Raw genomic sequence first — 18,769 nt, 5'->3', positions numbered from 1 at the left:
GCTTTTAATATTATCTTGATCAGTGACTTGACTACTTTAACTAAAATTCTTCTTTTTAATTTCAGAATCTATCTGTTATACACTGCATAATGCAAGTGAAGGGTGCAAGTCCATAGATAAGTCAGAGACGATAAGACCAGAAAGAAAGGAAAAGACAACTTTGAAAGAAGCTGAAGATCAATCTTCACTAGAGATGGATTACGTCCTCATTACTGGCGAAGAAACTGTATCTTTGAGGAAGGATATCTTGGGAACACAAGAACGTAATTTCACTTCTCAGGAAGCTACAGCAGTAGAACAAACAAATTCTCTTGAAACCTTTTCGGCAGAGACCTCGGATACATTTCAGTCACTCTCCATAATAAATGAAAGTGAAGGGCAGTCTGCTCTGGAGACTGAATGGGAATCTTTCTATTTGGCAGAGAAAAGTTCTGTTGTTGTGCCTCAAAAACTGGGAGATGAAAAGAAATCACCCAGAAGCCCTGCGCGAGATCAGGAATGGACTATGGTGGGCCAAAACGGAGTGAATGATATATCACCTGAAGAAAACTGTAGCATAGACACAATAGAGTCACTATCTAGACACCCTGTTAAAGAATTAGAAGGTGTTTTAAGCCAGGAATTGATATGTGAGACACAAGATGAAACTCTGCTAGAGAGAAACCCTCACAAATCAGGGCAACAAGAGGATGGGAAATCACACAATAATGGGACAGATGCTCTTTTATTGCAAGTTGTTGCTGGTGATGGTGAATTGGATGTCCTTTCACAACAACATTCTGTCAATGGCATGGTAACAGAACAAGAAGCAGAAGAGGAGACCCAATTTGTTGGCAGTGAAAGAGAACTCAGTCCTGTAACAGGGTAAGGACAGGTCCACACATTTTATTTCTATTTTTTTCTGTATAAATGTGGGGCAAATGGTCACAGAACCTCTGAGAAGCACATGCTATTTTTCATTACACAGATGGGGTTGGATAATAGATTCAGCTAGCAAAAGAGCTTCTGGTTAAGCAGGGTGGGACATTCAGTTTTTACCAAACTCTCTCCCACCAACTGCAGCCCTCCATACAATACCCTCAGGAGGAGCTTTCGGTACAGATTGTAATGGGGGGGGGGGGCAAAAACCCAGGGCGCGCACCTTGTACAAGTGGAAGTGCTTTCTACAGACACAAAGCCACCACTGGATACTCCCTATAGACTTTATACCTTTTCTTTCAAATTCTTTACTAACAATGACAGGTTTTTTTTAAAAAAGCATCGTGCAGTTCTTTTCTCTGTCTTAACCCGAGTAGGCCATGCTCCTCTTGAAAGATTTTGCTATGCTGAATGCAGGGATGAAGAGTGTTGTGCTTCATGCATTGGGTCTTACACCTTTCTTATTAAAGCAACTTCTTTCTTTACCCACTGTTGGGACTGTTCCTAACAGGTATCTGCTCTAGGGATGTATCATGATGCTCTACTTTTAGACCAGAAGTTCAGTGTTCCTTGTTAGAGTCCTGAATTTTACAAGTGAGGATTGCAAGTGAAATTCTGATTGACTTGTTCAGGGAGTGGAGATGGAAAGGAGTATCCTGGCAGATGGTGTGGCTAACTGAACAGAAGTACTCTGTACTGCAAAGTTTTGTTCCAAGTCCCATTTGTACCAACCTGTTGTGAGACTGATCTCTCTACTTGAGTTTTGGTTAGCAAGGCTCATGGATGTAGACAAGGTGCTTGGACCAGTCAGGGTGACTTCTTGCGCTCTGGCCCCTTGCCACTTGTGGCTGATAAAAACTTGTTGGGAAGGGACAGCTGGCTGGGCCAGGGATGCGATGCTTCCTTGTGTGAGGGGGTGGTCCCTGCCTGCTTCCAGGAAGAAGTGCTAAAACAACTCAAAAAAAACCTTCCCTGGATTTGGAAAAATCTAAGTAATTATTGTCCAGCTGCCAGTCTCCCCTTCTTGGGCAAGATTCTTGAGCAAATGGTTGAAAACCTGATCCAGGTGCCCTTAGAGGAAACTGATTTTCTAGATCCATTTCAATCAGGGTTTAATAATAATAATAATAATAATAATAATAATAATAATAATAATAATAATAATAATAATAATTTATTATTTATACCCCGCCCATCTGGCTGGGCCTCCCCAGCCACTCTGGGCGGCTTCCATAAAAACCAAAAATACAGTAAAATATCACACGTTAAAAACTTCCCTGAACAGGGCTGCCTTAAGATGTCTTCTGAATGTCCGGTAGTTGTTTATCGTTTTGACATCTGCTGGAAGGGCGTTCCACAGGGCGGGTGCCACTACCGAGAAGGCCCTCTGCCTGGTTCCCTGTAGCTTTGCTTCTCGCAATGAGGGAACCACCAGAAGGCCCTCGGCCATGGACCTCAGCGTTTAAACCTGCTTTTGGCACAGAAACTGCTTTGGTTGTCCTCTGCTGGGAGAGAGACAGGGGAACTGTGTCCTTGTTAATTCTCCTTGACCTCTCAGTGGCTTTTGATACCATTGATGTCAGGGACTGTCTGAACACTGAGGAGTGGGCACTCAGAGAAGAGAAGAGTGACTTGGAAGAAGGAATCAATGATCTGGGGGAGCCTGTAGCAGCCAGGAGATGGGAGTCAGAGGCAGGAGAAGCTGCAGGACTGGAGAGTGAAAAACAGGTGCATGAGAAGGGAGAGATAGGCCAGGTTAGGGTAAAGAGTTCCTCGTCCTGCCCCCACCTCTCCTGCTCCACTGTCTCCCAGGACAAGAAGACGATTGGAGTGGGAGGAACAGAAACAGGTTGCACAGAGACATAGTTTTGCCTGCTTGCATGCAGCTCAGGTGAGGGAGATACATAAGCTGAGGTTGGAGGTGAGGCCTCCCTGTTGCTACAACTGCCTCATTGGGTGGACATCTAGAAATAGCTGAGGCATTTGAGACATAGGACTGATAGACATGCCTTTTCCTAACTTGTAAGTGTACTTTTGACAATAAAGAGTTAATTTCTCACTCTGGACATGCCTTGCCTGACAGCACCATGACAATCGACCATGGTATACTTCTGGAGTGGCTGTCTAAGTTAGGGGTGAGTGGAACTGCTTTGGATCTACTTGGATGGTCAGTTCCAGAGGGTGCAGCTTGGGGAGTGCTCTTCAGCCCCATGGAGCCTTCAATGTGGAGTTCCTCAGAGTCTGATTTTATTGCTCATGCTGTTGAACATCTAAATGAAACCACTGAGTGGGGTCATCCAGACTTTTGGAATACATTGTCAGCAACATGTTGATTCCACACAGCTCTACTTCTCCTTTACATCTGCAGGTGAGGCAGTGGAAGTGCTGGGCTGAAGGACAGTATAGAAATTTAATTAATAAATAAATGCTTCACTCCTTATACTGCTGGCAAAACTCTGTTCCTCCTCTGTGAGAAATGAGAAGGTTCATGTGAAGCACTGAATTGAAGTGGTTGCTGCTCCCCTCTTTAGCATATACATTTAGTGATTTTGACAAAAGGCAGGTGCACAAGCTCTTGTAAGAGGAAAGCTTGCAGTGTTGGTAACAGTTGCTGTCTTTGTCATTTGCATGGGAGACAGTATAGGAGCTGGTTCTGGGAACACACCCAGCCACCAAAATGAAAGTACAGTTCTCATGGAAGCCAGTCTTTCGCGGCTGATAAATGTGAAGCGTTAAAGCTTTCCAGGGCTTAAATGTAATTTTTGCATTCCTACAGTCCTCTTTTGTCATCTGATACCCCAAAACAATACATATAACCATACCGCCATACTATCCTTTGAGAACAGATTTTGATCTTTCATTTCAAAATTAGTTAATTCACATGCAAATTGTGGAAGGTTTGCTGATTGTTTTGTGACTTTTTAGTTGCTCCTAACAAAGGTGTAACCCTATCATTTGCAAAAAACAAACAAACACCATGATGTTAGATTGGCAGGGAGGCAATGTGTGTGCAGAGCAACTGTTTACACAACTCATTGACATGATAAATTTTGTTTGTTTGTAACAAACTGATTTGAAACAATCTGTTGTGCAACTTGGTGCAGTGTGGTAGCTACCCAACTGACTTACAAATTGGGAAGTCAGGACCTTGGATCAAGTCTCACCTTGCCATGGAGGGGAAAGGCCATAGCTCAGCGCCAGCACCTGCCTTGCATGCAGAAGGTCCCAGTCTTGATCTTAGGCATGTCCAGGTAGGGCTGGGAATGTCCCCTGCCTAAAACCCTTGAGAGCTGCTGCTAGTCAGTGTGGACAATACTGAGCTAAATGGGCCAGTGCTCTGACTCATTGCTTCCTATCTTCCTATCAGCTTCAGAATGGCTAGCAAGTATTGGCATCCAGAAGTTCCTAAATCAAATCTTGCCTCTGTCATGAAGCAGTAAGTGGCCTTGGACAAGTTGCCACCTCTCAACCCCAACCCCGTCTGCAACATAGCTATAATCATACTTACCTATTTAAAAAAGCCACTGTAAGAATTGTGTCCAAATGCTAAATATTATTGTTGCTAAGTTCTTGCCTGCAATGTGGCAGTACATATATTCAATCCAAAAACCCAGGCACTGTTCCCCAAATATCCTGCTAAGTGTAGCTCCCCTTCGCCAAAAGGGGGGAGTGCAAATCAGCTGCCTGGGTCACACACTCTGACCTTGAACTTTAGTTGTTGGGTGATAGCCTATGTGTTTAATCAGTGCTGAAGGAAATACACTTCATTCTTAATTACTACTCAAGTACCTGGTCCACTGGGCTCTCCTTTTAGACCTGTCCAGATCCACTTGTCTGGGTGTTCCTGGTCTCCATTGTGAAATGGTGGAGGACTTGACAACCTGGAACAGTGTAATATAAATAGTTGCCTGGGCTTGGATGAGGAAGTCAACAGCAGTAGCCTGGTGCAATATGAAATGGCTAGCTGGGAGTGTGCTTTAAAGAGGAAACATGAAGGCGATCAGTTCGGCAAGACGGATGGACAAGGAACTTTGGGAGTCATTCCTGCCTCACAAGTGCTATGTTATTGTCCCTGCTTGACAGCAAGAAGAAGAGGCAAGCAAAAACATTGCCGTCTTTTACTGTGAAGGAAGCAGATCTAGGATCAGACCCTCACATCCAAGAGCGTGGAGTGACCTTGCTCATAGTTTAATTAGAGTTTAATTAGAGTTTAATGCATTTAAGTTTTGTGTGTTCAAGTTCTTTCAAACTGAGGTTCAATGTGAACATTCATACCCTTGATACACCGTAGTTATCATTGATATATTGTAAAAAAAATAACCTAGACAGAACAGTCATGGCCCAAAAAAGATGGCTATGATTTTGGGGTCCTCAGCTGTCTGAGATGGATCCAGGATAATGGGGTACATTTGGATTTTATTCCCTACTCCCCAAAGTGCAGCCTGAGCTAGCATAATCTAGTACATTGATAGTTTGACATTTACCCCACCAGCACACCCCCACAGAATTTTCTATAGAATTCTTTTTCATGCAGAGTATGGAAAATAAATATGCTATGTAACTTGTGCTGCTCAACTCTGCACCACAACTTAACTGCTAAAATGCTTTCGCTGAGCATGTCAAAATAATTATGTCTCATACTACCTTGAAAAATTGGGTTTGGGCTATTGATTAGAAGTTTGCTGCTTTTATCTTTCTCTCACCATAGATTTTTACTTCATCTCTGGATAAAAAGGGCAGAGTTTTTCAAGCTCTGTCACTGATTTTCTTAGTAAATGTGGATATAATTATGCATGTGGGGGGGTGTATATGCCTATATATATTCCGAGCTTGACACAACTCCACAGGGGCCATTAAATTATCATAATTTGCAGATGAATTCTAGTGCTTCTCGGAGCTGCTGTCACTTCTGGTATATACAGCAGGGTATCCAGAGGCAGGTGATCATCCTTATTTAGAAGTACCACTAGTCATGTGACCAGAAAAATGGTGGAGATCTGTATTGCTAGTGAGCTGCTATAGAAGGGAGATGCTGAAGCAAAGTATTAAAGCATCTTTTTTTATTTTCACATTGGAAACTAGCCTTCTAAGCTTCTAGAAGGTAAGCACATTGGTTTTCGTACTGAGAGATTGACAAGGAATGTGCTTTTTCTACTTAAAAGCTCTATTGTTGCAGCATTGCAAGGGTGGGTAGAGAAGGGGGGAAAGAATATTTGTCAGCAGGATGCAAAGCATCCACTGCCTCATTACAGGAAGAAAATAGGCAGCTGTGCCTTAATTCCATCACATCTTTTTATGAAGGGAACTGTACATGCATTTGAGGGACTTGTCATGCCAGGAAGTGGATGTGTTTTGTGCAATTAGGGAACAAAACTTTCCTGTGTCTTTAATTGCTTAAGGCTCTTCATTGTTGTCATTTCTGCATAGCTTTCCGGGGAAGGGGGTGGGGAGAGAATCAAGGCGCTGCCACTGTCTAACGGGGCTAAAAGCCTGCTTAACCAAGGGAGCGTTATTTGCGATCCCTTCTGCCTTATAGCCCGGTAGGCAGACACAGCTGCCCTCTCTTTGATCCTTTGATCTGAAATGAAGCATATGACACTTTTTTCTTCAAGCATCCTCCTGGATCATTCGGGTTAAAAAAAGAAAAGAAAGATACTGTAATTTTTCAAGAGAGAATTGGGTGTCAAGTGGACAATGAACAGGAATGCAAAGCTTGGAAAGTCTTATGAGCACTTTTGAAATGATAGCTAGAATTGCTGCTAGTTTAACTGTCAGTGAAATAAGATTGAAAAATTCCTGTGAGAAACTACTTTGAGGTGTGGAGGGTTTAAAATATGAAGTCTTTAAAGCATAAGTGTAAAGAGAGATGTTGTGCATGTGATTAATCTGATGGTTATAAATTCCTATGAAGCAGAGTTGTAAATGGGGTGGGAAGTAGGCGGGTCAGTATTATGCCTTTTTAAGCCACGTGAAGTTAATGTGTTTGGATATAATGTTAGGCTCAGAATCAGGAATCTTTCTCTCATTCTTAGTCTGTAAAGCGGTAGTCGTAATGTCTTACATCATGAAGCTTATAAAGCAGTTAGTAAAATCTTAAATAACAGTCTTCCCTGAGAGAACACTGTGAACAATCCTGTAGCTGTTGTGGCACTGCAACATGAAATGAACCCTCTTTAGGAATCTGAATCTGACGTATCTTCTCAGCCACAATAGCTTTCTCCCTCATTTCCCCTCATGTTTTCTTTCTACTGCAAAGATAATAGGAACTTCCATCTTCCAGTGATCAATGCTGTCTGGGACTGATGACAGTTGTAGTTCTGGAGGGCAGCAGGTTGGCAAAGGCTGATCTAATCTTCAGTGTAGTGTTATAGGAAGTCCAAAAAGTCTATATAGTTGCACCTTTTTATATGACTGCTGCTAATCACCTTGTGGCCCCAATGAGGCAGCTTGGTTTTCTACATTCTTTTTTTAAAAATCACAGTACTCTTCTAGCTGATTCCTACAAAAGATGCTGCCCTCCCCTTCAATTGACTGAGCTCCCTCTCTTCAAAGCTCTCCTCTCACATTCAGACTTCTGCAGCCTTTGCATTTTTGGCTTTGGTAAATCCCAACTTGACCCACTTATAGCCACTGAAAATGCTGTTGCTAAGACAGTTTCACTGGTTAGGGCAGTTAGTGCACCAGATTCTGACATCAATTCCTTTTGCAATGGGCTCAACTCACTTCCTCCCCCCCCTCCCACCGGCCAATATTAACACACCTGCTTTCCCATTTTAGGGCTTTCCCATGCATATTCTCAACCTAATTTTTGCATTTGCACATACAACCAACACTTAACGGCTTGGATCAACAGCCTGTCAATATAGCCCAGGGCATCCTACCCTTTATTTTCTTCAGCTTTTCTTTATAAAAGAATTATGCTGCTCAGTATAATAAAAGTATCTATGCTGTTTACATAGAAAATAATAAAAGTACAAACAATAGCATTCAATAAGGTTCCGAAAATCTAAGTGAAAACAGAACAATACTGTGGACAGTATAAGCCAGTATAGGCAATTCAGCATGGAGTCCTGATTTGCTTATTATTCTTTTATGCCTAGTGCAAAGTTTTGTTCCTGGCTGAAACTCATAAATATTATTGCAGACATACAGCATTAATAAAATATTGTTCATATGATTAATACTGCAATCCTATTCACACTTTCCTGAACAAAGTAAAACATAGTAGTAAATATGAATATGATAATGCTTAGTATTAACTCCTCCACATCATAGTAATGTCACCATAACAGGATCAGGTCCCTGTTTAAATATACCCTTTGTTTATTATTTTATTTTTTAAGCAGGGTGATACATACGTAGCTAACTGTGAAAGATTTGTTGAAATAAAATATTTTGGAGACCATGCTGTTGTCATTGTCATGACAGTATGCGGGGGAATAAATAGGACTGAGGCTACCCTGTGATAGATGATAGGTTGCATTCATGTTTCCCTTTCAAACAATGGCAGTTTATTCACAGGTTAACAAAAGTTCTGCCATCTTCATACTTTATTTCAGTGCTGGTTAAATGACTACTGTTCCTCACCATTTCCCTCTAAGAAGAAAAATAGTGGTTGGCTGTTCTGTTATTCCCTAGCATTTATTTTGGAAATATTGAAGAATATGAATGATGGAAGATGCTACCTTTGAAAAGCACACTCTCTCCAACGCTTTCAGAATGGACGTTTTTGTATTTTCCTTCACAGTGTCTTTTTTGACCATCTTAGGGGGGAAAGCAGTCAAGTATTGCTAGACGTCTTAGCAGCAATTAACACCAAAATAATGCTGCAGTTCCTTCTGTACTGAGCTAGGGATACCTGGTGCTGGGAATCTAGGTGGGGAGAGTGCTGTGGTGCACAGGTCATGCTTGCAGAACAGAATGCTGGACTAGATGCAGGGCTCTTATGTGTGACTCAAGCCCTACTGTGGGATGGTATGTACAGCTTACCCATCCAAACAATGGTTTCCTCATTTGCATAGGTATTACAAATGGATTTGTAGAAAATGAATAAGAATTTTAACTTCCCTGACAATAATTTTGTTGATTGCATCAGGCATTCACTTCACCTTTCCTGCCTCAGTCAACAATGATTTACTAGGCAATTTAAAATTTGCATGCATTCACATGAATTAGAGCAAGGAAATGAATTATAACCCTACCCCTGCCCAACCCTAAAATGTGAAAAAACTTAACATGGGGTTTTAAGTTATTTAGGTGATGATTATGTACATGGTGTTTTTCAAAGAATGAGAAAGCAACATACAGCAGAGACCAGAGAGGAAGGAAAGGGATATGAAAACAAGCATAAACAGGGAGAAAATATAAATCTCAAAAGACCTTTCCAAAGCTATATATTTTAGCTGGGTTCTGTGAACTAATTTGATCCCTCTGCATAGTGTTGATATGCCATCCATCAGATATACAGAGTAGCTCTTGAGTTGCAGCATCAGCCACAGAAATTTCTTGGTCTGCAGAACAAAGAAGTTTGGTTTTGTTTGTTGGGCCATCTAACAATCTGCCTAAACTCTTCCAGTACTGAGAAGCTGAGGCTAGGAATACAAACCACTTAAGGTATAAGTTTTCTCTTTTTAGAGTTTAGGAGATTCTCCAACCAGGGCATTCTTACAAGTCAGAGCCCTAACTATGTAAAAATCCAGTTTTAGTAATTGTGTTCTTAAACTGCCACTGAGATTCTTTACATTGCATATGAGGTATGATTTAACATTAGATATGGGGCTCGCTCCAAATGTTTTTGCTTATGTATTTCAGCAGACCCTGAATAACTTTGCCATTTGCCAGTGATGGAATTCCTGTAAGTTTCTCGGCAGCTGATTGGTTGTGTCTCAGGTACTGCTGCCATCCTCTATGGCTGCATACATGTCATGTGTTTGAAGTACATGGCTTTCCCAAAGTAACCTGGGAGCTATAGTTTATTGACGGTGCTGGGAGTGGTAGCTCTCTGAGGGGTAAACTACAGTCGCTATTTGGTACTACCCATTTCATCTAGTCATACTAACATTCTTTTGACAGTAATGAACTTATCTGTTATAACCTTACTAATAGCTCACAGCATCTCAGGCCCTCTGTGGCTCACCTCTGTTAAAAATTTTGCTCGTGTATAGTAGCTTTACATGCCCCTTCTGGCAAAATTGTTGGCTTAGAACCAACTTAAAAGTTTATTTTCATAGCCACTGTTTCACCATATCAAAGGAAAGTGTTACACCAATTCTTAACTAGCATAGTTTCAATTTATTTGTGTGGTTTTTTTCCTTCCTTTGTAGCCTCACTTTATTTTCAACCCTCAAAGAAAGAATATCATTTATGAGAGAATGAGCATTGCTCAGTGTCAGTGCACATTCTTTGTTCCAGCTAAATAAACCTAGCTCATGTGACTGGGACCTCTGCCTGGGACGCTGGCAAGCTGCTCTCAGTCAGGGTTGATATTACTGGGCAAGATGGACCATTTGCTTTTAATGATAGGATCTTATAAAGACAGATTTTACTGGGCAACAGGTTTTGTGCTTAAGTGAGCCTAAAGGAATTGGGTTCTGTCCCCTGTGGTTTCACATGTTATTTCCTTCCTCTGAAGCATCAGCATTGGATAAAAAGGACAGAGCAGGGAGGCAATACTATGGGCAATTCATATTGTCACAAAAGTTGGGTGCCTGCCCCTCTCTCTGCCAGGTGGTGGCAAGAGCCCTGGGTCCCAGGCACACACACACAGGGTCTGTGTCCCTTTGGAGAATGGAAGACCCCCAAAGGCACCGATCCATCAGCCACCTGCTTCTCCCTGAGCACACAGGAAGCTGGCACCTCTTCCATGGGTAAACCGGCATCCACTGCCTTCCTCGCAGGCGTGGGTTCCTCTCCCACTTCCTCAGGCACAACTTCCAGCTCAGCGGGAGCCGACTGCTCTCCCACTCCAGCCAGCTTATCCTTTTCTCCGTTGCATTCACCTACAGACTGCAACTCCCCACAGTACGAGCCCTTCAACTGCCCATCCACGATTTTGACATCTCTGGCAACCCCTTCCTCTTGGGTGCCTGGCAGCTGGACTTCCAGGTCACTTCCAGACCCCTGTAACTTCTCATCTTCCAGCAGGGCACTCCCCTTGCACAGCGTTACACTTTTCTCCCCAAAGAGAATCCCGTTGCAATGGTCTATCAGTTGGTCTATTTCACGAAACTGCTTGTTCCCATGCTTACGCCACTGTTGGTCCACCAGGGGAGTTGCTCGAGGAATGTTGTTGCTTTCCTCACCTCATCTGGAGTCACATCTTGCTTTCCTTGACTGTGCCACACACACTCCTTTCGCAGATGGTTGATCTCACTGCACCACTGCTTGTCCTCCAGCACCAGCTGCCTGCACAGGAACATGGACTGCTGCCAAAGTGCCACTGCCTTTTCTGTCTCTGCTGGTTTTCTCTCCAGCTCTAGGGTTGTTGGTTCTCCTCCCACCATTTTTTACTTCAGGCGCACGTCACTCCTAGGCCTTCTCTCCAGGAAACACAGATCCCACTTCTGACACCAGTGTTACAAAAGTCGGGTGCCTGCCCCTCTCTCTGCCAAGCGGTAGCAATGGTTCATGGGGTCTCAGGCACAGGGTCCGTGTCCCTTTGGAGAATAGAAGACACGGTGGAGACTGTTGTGCTTTAAGAAATATGGTTTATTCACCTATTTACACCTTCAGCCAGCATGGCCAGAGTCCAGACCTTATGGCATGGTCAGTTCAAGAAGCAGTAGCACAGGCATCCTACTGCCTCCCTCTCCAAGATGGATCTCACCACCACCCCAGCAGTTACCCTGGCCACATTCCAAATCCCCAGTCTCTGTTCACACCTGGGGGCAAGAGGGAAGTTCCCTTGTATTGTTAATGGCCCTCTATTGTTCTCTTGATAGCCATAGCTGGGCCAGGTTGGTTTGCATAAGCCACCCAGGAATTCTCTGTCTGCCACAGCTCTGCAGTTTATGTTTTAATCCATATCCCAATTAATCCAAATCCTAGCATTTATTCGTTCCTAGGGTTTAGGGGGACCCCCACACACAAATATGTTATTGGAGCAGCTGCCGCCTGGTTGTATCTCATACTACTCTGCTGGTACCTGTAAGGAAGAACCATATAACTTAGGCAATAGGTTCCTTCCCATGTCATTGTCACCCAACCTCAAAGGATGAATGATACAAGTAAGGGAAAGAACCACATAATTGGTCCAAGCCCCAAGCCCCATGATTCACTTATTATTTGTATGGATGTTCCCAAACCAACATGAGCTCTAGAGGCATGGAAGTGGCAGCTCCAGTACAAAACGCAAGGTAACATTGTACAAGGAATCCACAACACCTTAACAAAAATCCAACAGCAGTGAGAAATATTGTGACTATAAGGGAACAAAAGGAAATGTGAAAAGGGGTAGGAGGATAGAGATTAGTAGAAAATTGCATGTTACTGCTGAGGTGGGCTAGCAATGTATAGAATAATAAGTTGGGGGGAAGATCATAATTTTTATCTCACACTTAAAGATATAAAAAGAGCAAGGAGGCATCTGCAATACATGATTGCTAACATGTCACATCACAGATATCAATATGCTGCAAAATCAAGCTTCTTTTCCCCCATGCTGTCAGTGTGATAGAACTCAATCATAGGGTGGCATGAGTATCAAAAGTGCTGGATTCTGTTGATACTGTATAGATAACAGCCTACTCTGTTATTTATAGCCTAAACTGTAAGTGTGACTAACTAGGCTGAAATCCTAACTCTACTTACCTGGGAGTAAACAAACTGAATTTATTAAGATTTCTTTGGGGTAGGCATTGCTTTTTCAGAATGCATCATATCCATTGGGAACATCACAGTCTTTCCACTCTGACTGTGTTCACACTCCCATTTACCATGCGCTCACTGTGTTTCCAGTGCTGGCTTTTAAAATACGTGTTCACATGATGTTTTCCAAAATGCCTATCTGTCCTGTACTTTGTTATAACATACTGCTATTTGATGTATTATTTCTAAAACCAGCTTAACACCAATTCACTGTGCTTAAGGGCTGTAATGTGAACACACCCTTAGCTTAGCTCCTCATCTATATATACCTGTGAATGGTAGACCCAGTGCTTTTTTCTGGGGGTGCGCAGGGGTACGCATACCCCTAAACATTTTCTGAATCTTTGTACTTTTGTCCATTTACTGTATTTATTTTTTCTGATTTGAACTATAGAATGATGATTTTCTTGAGTCAAAATGAGAGTACTCCTAAACATTTTTAAAGAAAAAAAGCACTGGGTAAACCTATTGCAAATCTACTGTATTACAGTATTGGGTAAATTAAGATGACAAGGATAGTAAAATACTTCATACTTGGAGTAGTAGAAGTAAAACATTTCAGTTGACAGTAATGATAATATTTGCTACAAGAGTCAAATCTTAACTGGCTGAGATGGAAATGGTCACTTCTTAATTTGAGACTATTTTAGCCCTGACGTGGTACAGAATAAAATAGAAAATGTTCAAGATTGTCATTTGCTGCTTCAGGCTCAGTCTTGCCGGGTGGTTGGCAGCTGCATGTTCATCTGAGATGCTCTTTGCTATCATTCTATTCATTCCTTTATACAGTACTGGAAGCAAAAGTGCCCTGAATACAAAATGTTTTGGCCACAGTGTCAGCGATGGCTGGTGCCCTTTGGGAATGGTAGAGTGGAAGAAGGCAGGGAGACCAAGAGTAGGTGGAGCAGAACCCAGTGGCTGGTGGAGCCAACCAATCCTTCGTTTGTCCCCGTCCTCTTCCCTGATTAGTTCTACAAGGGCAAAGCAGAGACTAAGGCGGAGGAAGCTCACAGCCAGGGCTCCTTTGACTGGTGTCTGGGAACCGACTGAGGTTGGTGGGGCAGTGTCCCGCCCCATGTGTTATAAGAAACACACACCCCCCGCTTGAAATTGCAGTGAAATGTTTTCCTGAAATACTAAATATGCTGATAGTCAGCCATCAGCTATAAATTGCCAAGTGGTATTTCTGATTAGTGGAAGCACTGAATTCTGACATCATCATGGCAGAAACTTCCTTTCTGACCTCTAATAGATGCTTCTAGATCATCAGTAAAACAGAAATAACCACAATGATTAATCATGCAATTCTCTCCTTCAGCTGTGGTTGTGAAAATTATTTGTCAATATTTATACACCATTTTGTACTGCACATATTATGGATAATTAAAACATGTTGCTGCAGAGAAAGAGGGCTATCTAGGCATCTCACTGTGGATGTACAAACAGATTGCTGTGCTGCAAATTAAATACCTTTTTAATTTTATATTTTTAATTAAATACAAGGCCTTTTCTACATCGGTTATCTTAATTATGCTTTGCTAATTAAGCTGCAAGAAGGCCAAGGTGAGCTTATCGAATGCTGCAGAATGTGTCTAGAGAAATTTAACTCCTTGGAGGCTGTACAATTAATCAGCTTTCTCAAGTCACCTGTCTCTACTTTTTACTTACAACTGTAAGTAAAAGTAATGGCTTCTTCCTCAGACGAAAAGGCATATTTTTTTTTTCTTTTTTAAAAAAATTGTATGTGTTGTCTGTATAGCAGTGGAGGAACTTTCCCACAATGCTGGTTATGTCCTTGAGCAACACAACTGCCCCTCCCACATAGCAGCACCCAACATTTTGAACTAAGAATTATGTGTGGGAGGAAGATGACTTAGTTGCTTTCTACCCAGCATTGCCCAGACTCTGGAGTAGGAACTACGTTTCCATAGGAGTACATTTCAGTTGCAAATATTTGTTTGTTTTTTAACTTTCAACTGCTTATTGAAGTAAATGGAGTCACAGGGAAACACAGGGAACTGCCTATAGAGACCACTGGCAGATCTGGCTCACAGCGTGGTTGTGGCTCCAGAGTTTCAGGCAGGAATCTTTCCCAGTGCCAGGAACTGATTTTGTTTTCTCTACAAAATTGCTCACAGAAATTGTCTGTGAAGTGTTTCCCTGGGTATTTTTGTGTCAGGTTGCAAAGCAGGTAACCCTGACCCATGTTCTGCTTCAGTGGACGACTGGGAACATTCCTTTCTCAACTAACTCAGTACCAATCATGCTGTCTCTAGAAGATTTTGGACATATATATATGTTTCTGTCACATGTACCTTTTAAGATGAAATATATAGAAGTTCCTTGGTTCAAGAAGAAAGATTGTTCATAAACTGTCTTAAGCAGGAGCCAGGGAAGCTTTTGAAATCTTCCATGCACATTATAGCAGCTTGGACTGATAAATATTAACATGCATGGCTTCTAATTGTAAATGAATATTTTCCTATTTCTGTTTCTTGTTCGTGGCCTATTGCTGTCAGAGATGTTCTTTTTTCTTTAGTTGCTCTATTTCCACATCTTGTCATTGCTGTTGCAGCTGTTTGGGGTTGTCTATATAGCATATTCCTGATTGACTCTGCAAAAGTATTTCTGAAAGTCTGTGATAAGGTGATCAGCTACCACTGTGATCCTATGCATGCCTACTCAAAAGTAAATCCCATTGAGATAACTTGGGCTTATTCCCAGGTGTGTCTCACACTCATACATTAATGGGGTTTCTTATTAGTTCTTTATAGCAAAGTATACTACCAAGATGACCCACCTCTTTGTTAATACTGTAAATATGCAACATACGGAAATACTTCTACTAAATGTTGGTAACAGTAAACCTATGATACAATTAGAAGAGCAGAAGATTTTGCATGGGTGGTTTTTTAATGGGGGGAAATTGTCTAGTTTATTCCTAAAGTCATTCCATTGGAGCTTTCTGGGTACAGGGATAAATATGGCCCTACCAAAGAGAATGACAGAACAACCCTATGCATGCTTTCTCAGAAATAAGCTGCACTGTGTTCCATTAAGATTACTCCCAAGTAAATGTGCCTAGAAAGACAACAACAACAACAAAATCAAGGCAGCAATTCCCAAGTGGGACTTACTTCTGAACAGCTATGTATAGTGTTGCACTGTAAGAAATCTATGTGAGATCTTACACCAGACACAGTATTAGAGATTGTAGTTGTATGTCACTCTCTTTAGGATTTGTAGAATGTTATTCTTACCTTCAAGGCTGCCAGAGTATTTCTCAGGACGATTTAGAGAGTCAAAGTGTGGTTGTATCTCAGCACCCATGGACAGAATAGCTGAGAGCTGACAATGTGGCCAAGTGGAAACTGAACACGATTAACCTAAGTGTGACAGGTGAAAGGTCTCTTGTATGCAAACACCTAAATGCTGCCTGATCCCTGTCATTGTCCCATTCTTTTTAGGTAATAAAACCAGCTGCATACCCTTTAACAAAGATGAAAATAGGGACATTTCTCACTCTTCCCCCAACTGACCCTCCTCCACCGCCCATTTTGCCCCTTCTCCTCGCAGAGCATTTTCTATCAGGGCAAGTTCCGCCTCCACCGCTACACCAATGGGACCCAGCACCCCCCCCCCTCCACCGCCCTGAGAAAACCCACCATCACTTGGGACAAGGGCCCCAACATCCTCCCTGAGCTCAGCACTGGCAGCGGAAATAGGAACATTACAGGATCAAATCAGCAGCCAGTATGGCTTTCATAATTCCAGGGCTGTCCCTGGAAAATTGGGACAGTTGGAGGGTATGCAGCTGCTGGTTTCCATTTCAGGGCAACAAGCTACAAATGCAGTCCCAAAATAGTTTTCAGCTATTTTGAAGTATAGCCCATCTAATAGTTCAAAGCACTGTAGCAAATGGAATGGCATTAACTCAACTATTAGAGGGTAGTTTGGTGTCGGAGGAGGAATTTCTAATTGATAGATTGCTATTTAGAACTTCTAGGTTAGATTTGGCTTGGGGTCATTAAGTGTATACACATTTTTATTTTAAAACCAACTTTTGGTAATCTCAGTAGGAAAGGGATTCCAGGGAAGAGGAACGACCATTTTTACTTGGCACTTGAGCAACATTATCAAGCAGCTAGTTTTGCTTGGCTTTAGAAGTTATGATGAAATCTATGGTACATAGATAGTCAAGTTTAAGGCACGATAGGTAGGTCAAAATCATCATGAGTCTTGTCCATAAGGATCCTGGAAGCTTGAAAAAATAGAGCCAGGCATACTTCAGAAGCAGTAACAACATGGTCTCTGTTAAACATTGCCTCTGGCATTACTCACTTACGTTGGTTAAAATATATGCATATGCTGTTAGTTTCTCTCCCCCCCCCCCCCAATTAGGCAGTGAACAGAAAGAGCTCTGTTAGGGCTGCCTAAATGTAGATGTGCTCCCTAATACCATAATACTTGATGTAGGAACCTTTATTTTAAGATCACTTTGAGTTTTGTTGTAATTTCTTTCTGTTTACTCTTTTGGGGAGATCATAATTATATAAACCTCAAGTACAGTCATCTTTAGTCATCTTTACACTTAAAAATTCTAGGGTTGTATTTCATAGTTCTGCAATGAAATAAATGGACTTTGGTTATTCATTACCATTGATTGCAATTGCCCTAACTTCAGGATGATTAACATTACAAGCCCTGGTGTCATAATCTTCTTCTTAGGGCAGATACCCTTTTCTCCTTCATGGTGTTTTTAAACATTATTTTGTGCTCACGTTATCAATCATCTTCTATAGTTAGAAGGGAACTCAAAACCAGAAGAAAGCTTTGAATAACAAGACAACATGGGTAATAAAATGGAAATCTCCTTAAAAGAATCCAGAGGAGCATGGAAAATGTAAAAGTTAAAGCTGCTAGATGGTTCTGTGGAAAACACACAAACAAAAACAACCCAGTACTTTATTTGATGAAAAATGGCTACAATTTATATTTGAAAAATACTCTGGTTTTTGTTTGAGTAAGTTTGTAAGCCTACTTTATCAGTCCAGAGCTCTGGATACTTGCAGTGTCATCGAAAAACATTTACTCAAAATCAAGTCCAATTGAGTTCACTGAAACTAAGGGGTTATAGGATTGATCACACATACCGGTACTTAGAAGAACAGGGATTCATCTCCTTCAAAAGGCTTTGGCCCTTCTACCTTGTAAACCATTTTGTTACAAGCACTTTAAAAAATATTAATAGTCACACATTTCTGCAGGATCTGAAATACTGGCAACTCCCCGTTTGTGCAGGGGTTGCATTCCCGGGGTCCTTGTGTGCACCAGCAGCCATGGGTCAGCCCATTCCACCCCTGCCCCCCCCCCCGTTCCGCTCCTGCCTTGCCCCATTCTGAGGCTGAAAATGAGACGTGTGTTGCACATCAATTGTGTTAAGTCGTGGGTTGACATAGCAGCCGGCACAGCGATTTCTTCAAGTAGCTCTTTATTATGGCAAGCTGGAATAGAACTGACTGCGAACAGCTCAGCCGGCCTGTATTTATAGGCAGCCGGCTGTCAACATTGTAACCACAACAGCCCAGAGTTCCCGCCTAAAATAACAGACGCGGACCTGAGTGAAAACTATCTACAGACCTGAGTGAAAACTATATACAGTATCCCCCTGTTGGCCCAGGGTGAAACTACACTACATAACAAATTGGATGTTCAAAATGGTTGTCTCCTGTACATGGTAATTTCATGAGAAAGTAACTTACAAGGAAATATCAAATTGTTCTAAACTTCATCTCTTGTTTTGTTTTAAGAACAATGTTTATGTTTCCAAACCGTAAGCTGGATGGGAAATGGGACTTTTGACGATGTCTTTCCAAAAAGTTCATAATTAATTCTCTTATTTACTCCTTATTCTGTCATGCAGTCAGAACACAATAATGATCACACCATTATTTATTTTCATTTTGCTATTATTAGTGCATAATTA

At 41.8% G+C, this 18,769-nt stretch overlaps 1 protein-coding gene across 10 annotated transcripts in view; it reads left to right on the top strand.

Moving 5' to 3' along the window:
• The window catches only part of PRUNE2 (prune homolog 2 with BCH domain), a 145,726-nt gene that overhangs the window by 99,436 nt on the left and 27,521 nt on the right, over positions 1 to 18,769 (top strand). For all 10 annotated transcript variants that reach the window (XR_014516916.1, XR_014516917.1, XM_083464720.1 and 7 more), the window contains exon 9: positions 66 to 864. Coding sequence is in view for 8 of the 10 variants with exons in the window: in XM_083464720.1 (XP_083320846.1) it covers positions 66 to 864 (799 nt within the window). In the remaining 2 variants the exon portion in view is untranslated. The remainder of the gene's footprint in view (positions 1 to 65; positions 865 to 18,769) is intronic.

This window comes from Podarcis liolepis (genome assembly GCF_965112155.1).
Source record: "Podarcis liolepis genome assembly, chromosome: 11".
Classification (NCBI taxonomy): Eukaryota; Metazoa; Chordata; class Lepidosauria; order Squamata; family Lacertidae; genus Podarcis; species Podarcis liolepis.
The sequence above is the reverse complement of the archived record's forward strand: the minus strand, read 5'-3'. Positions and strand labels throughout refer to the sequence as shown.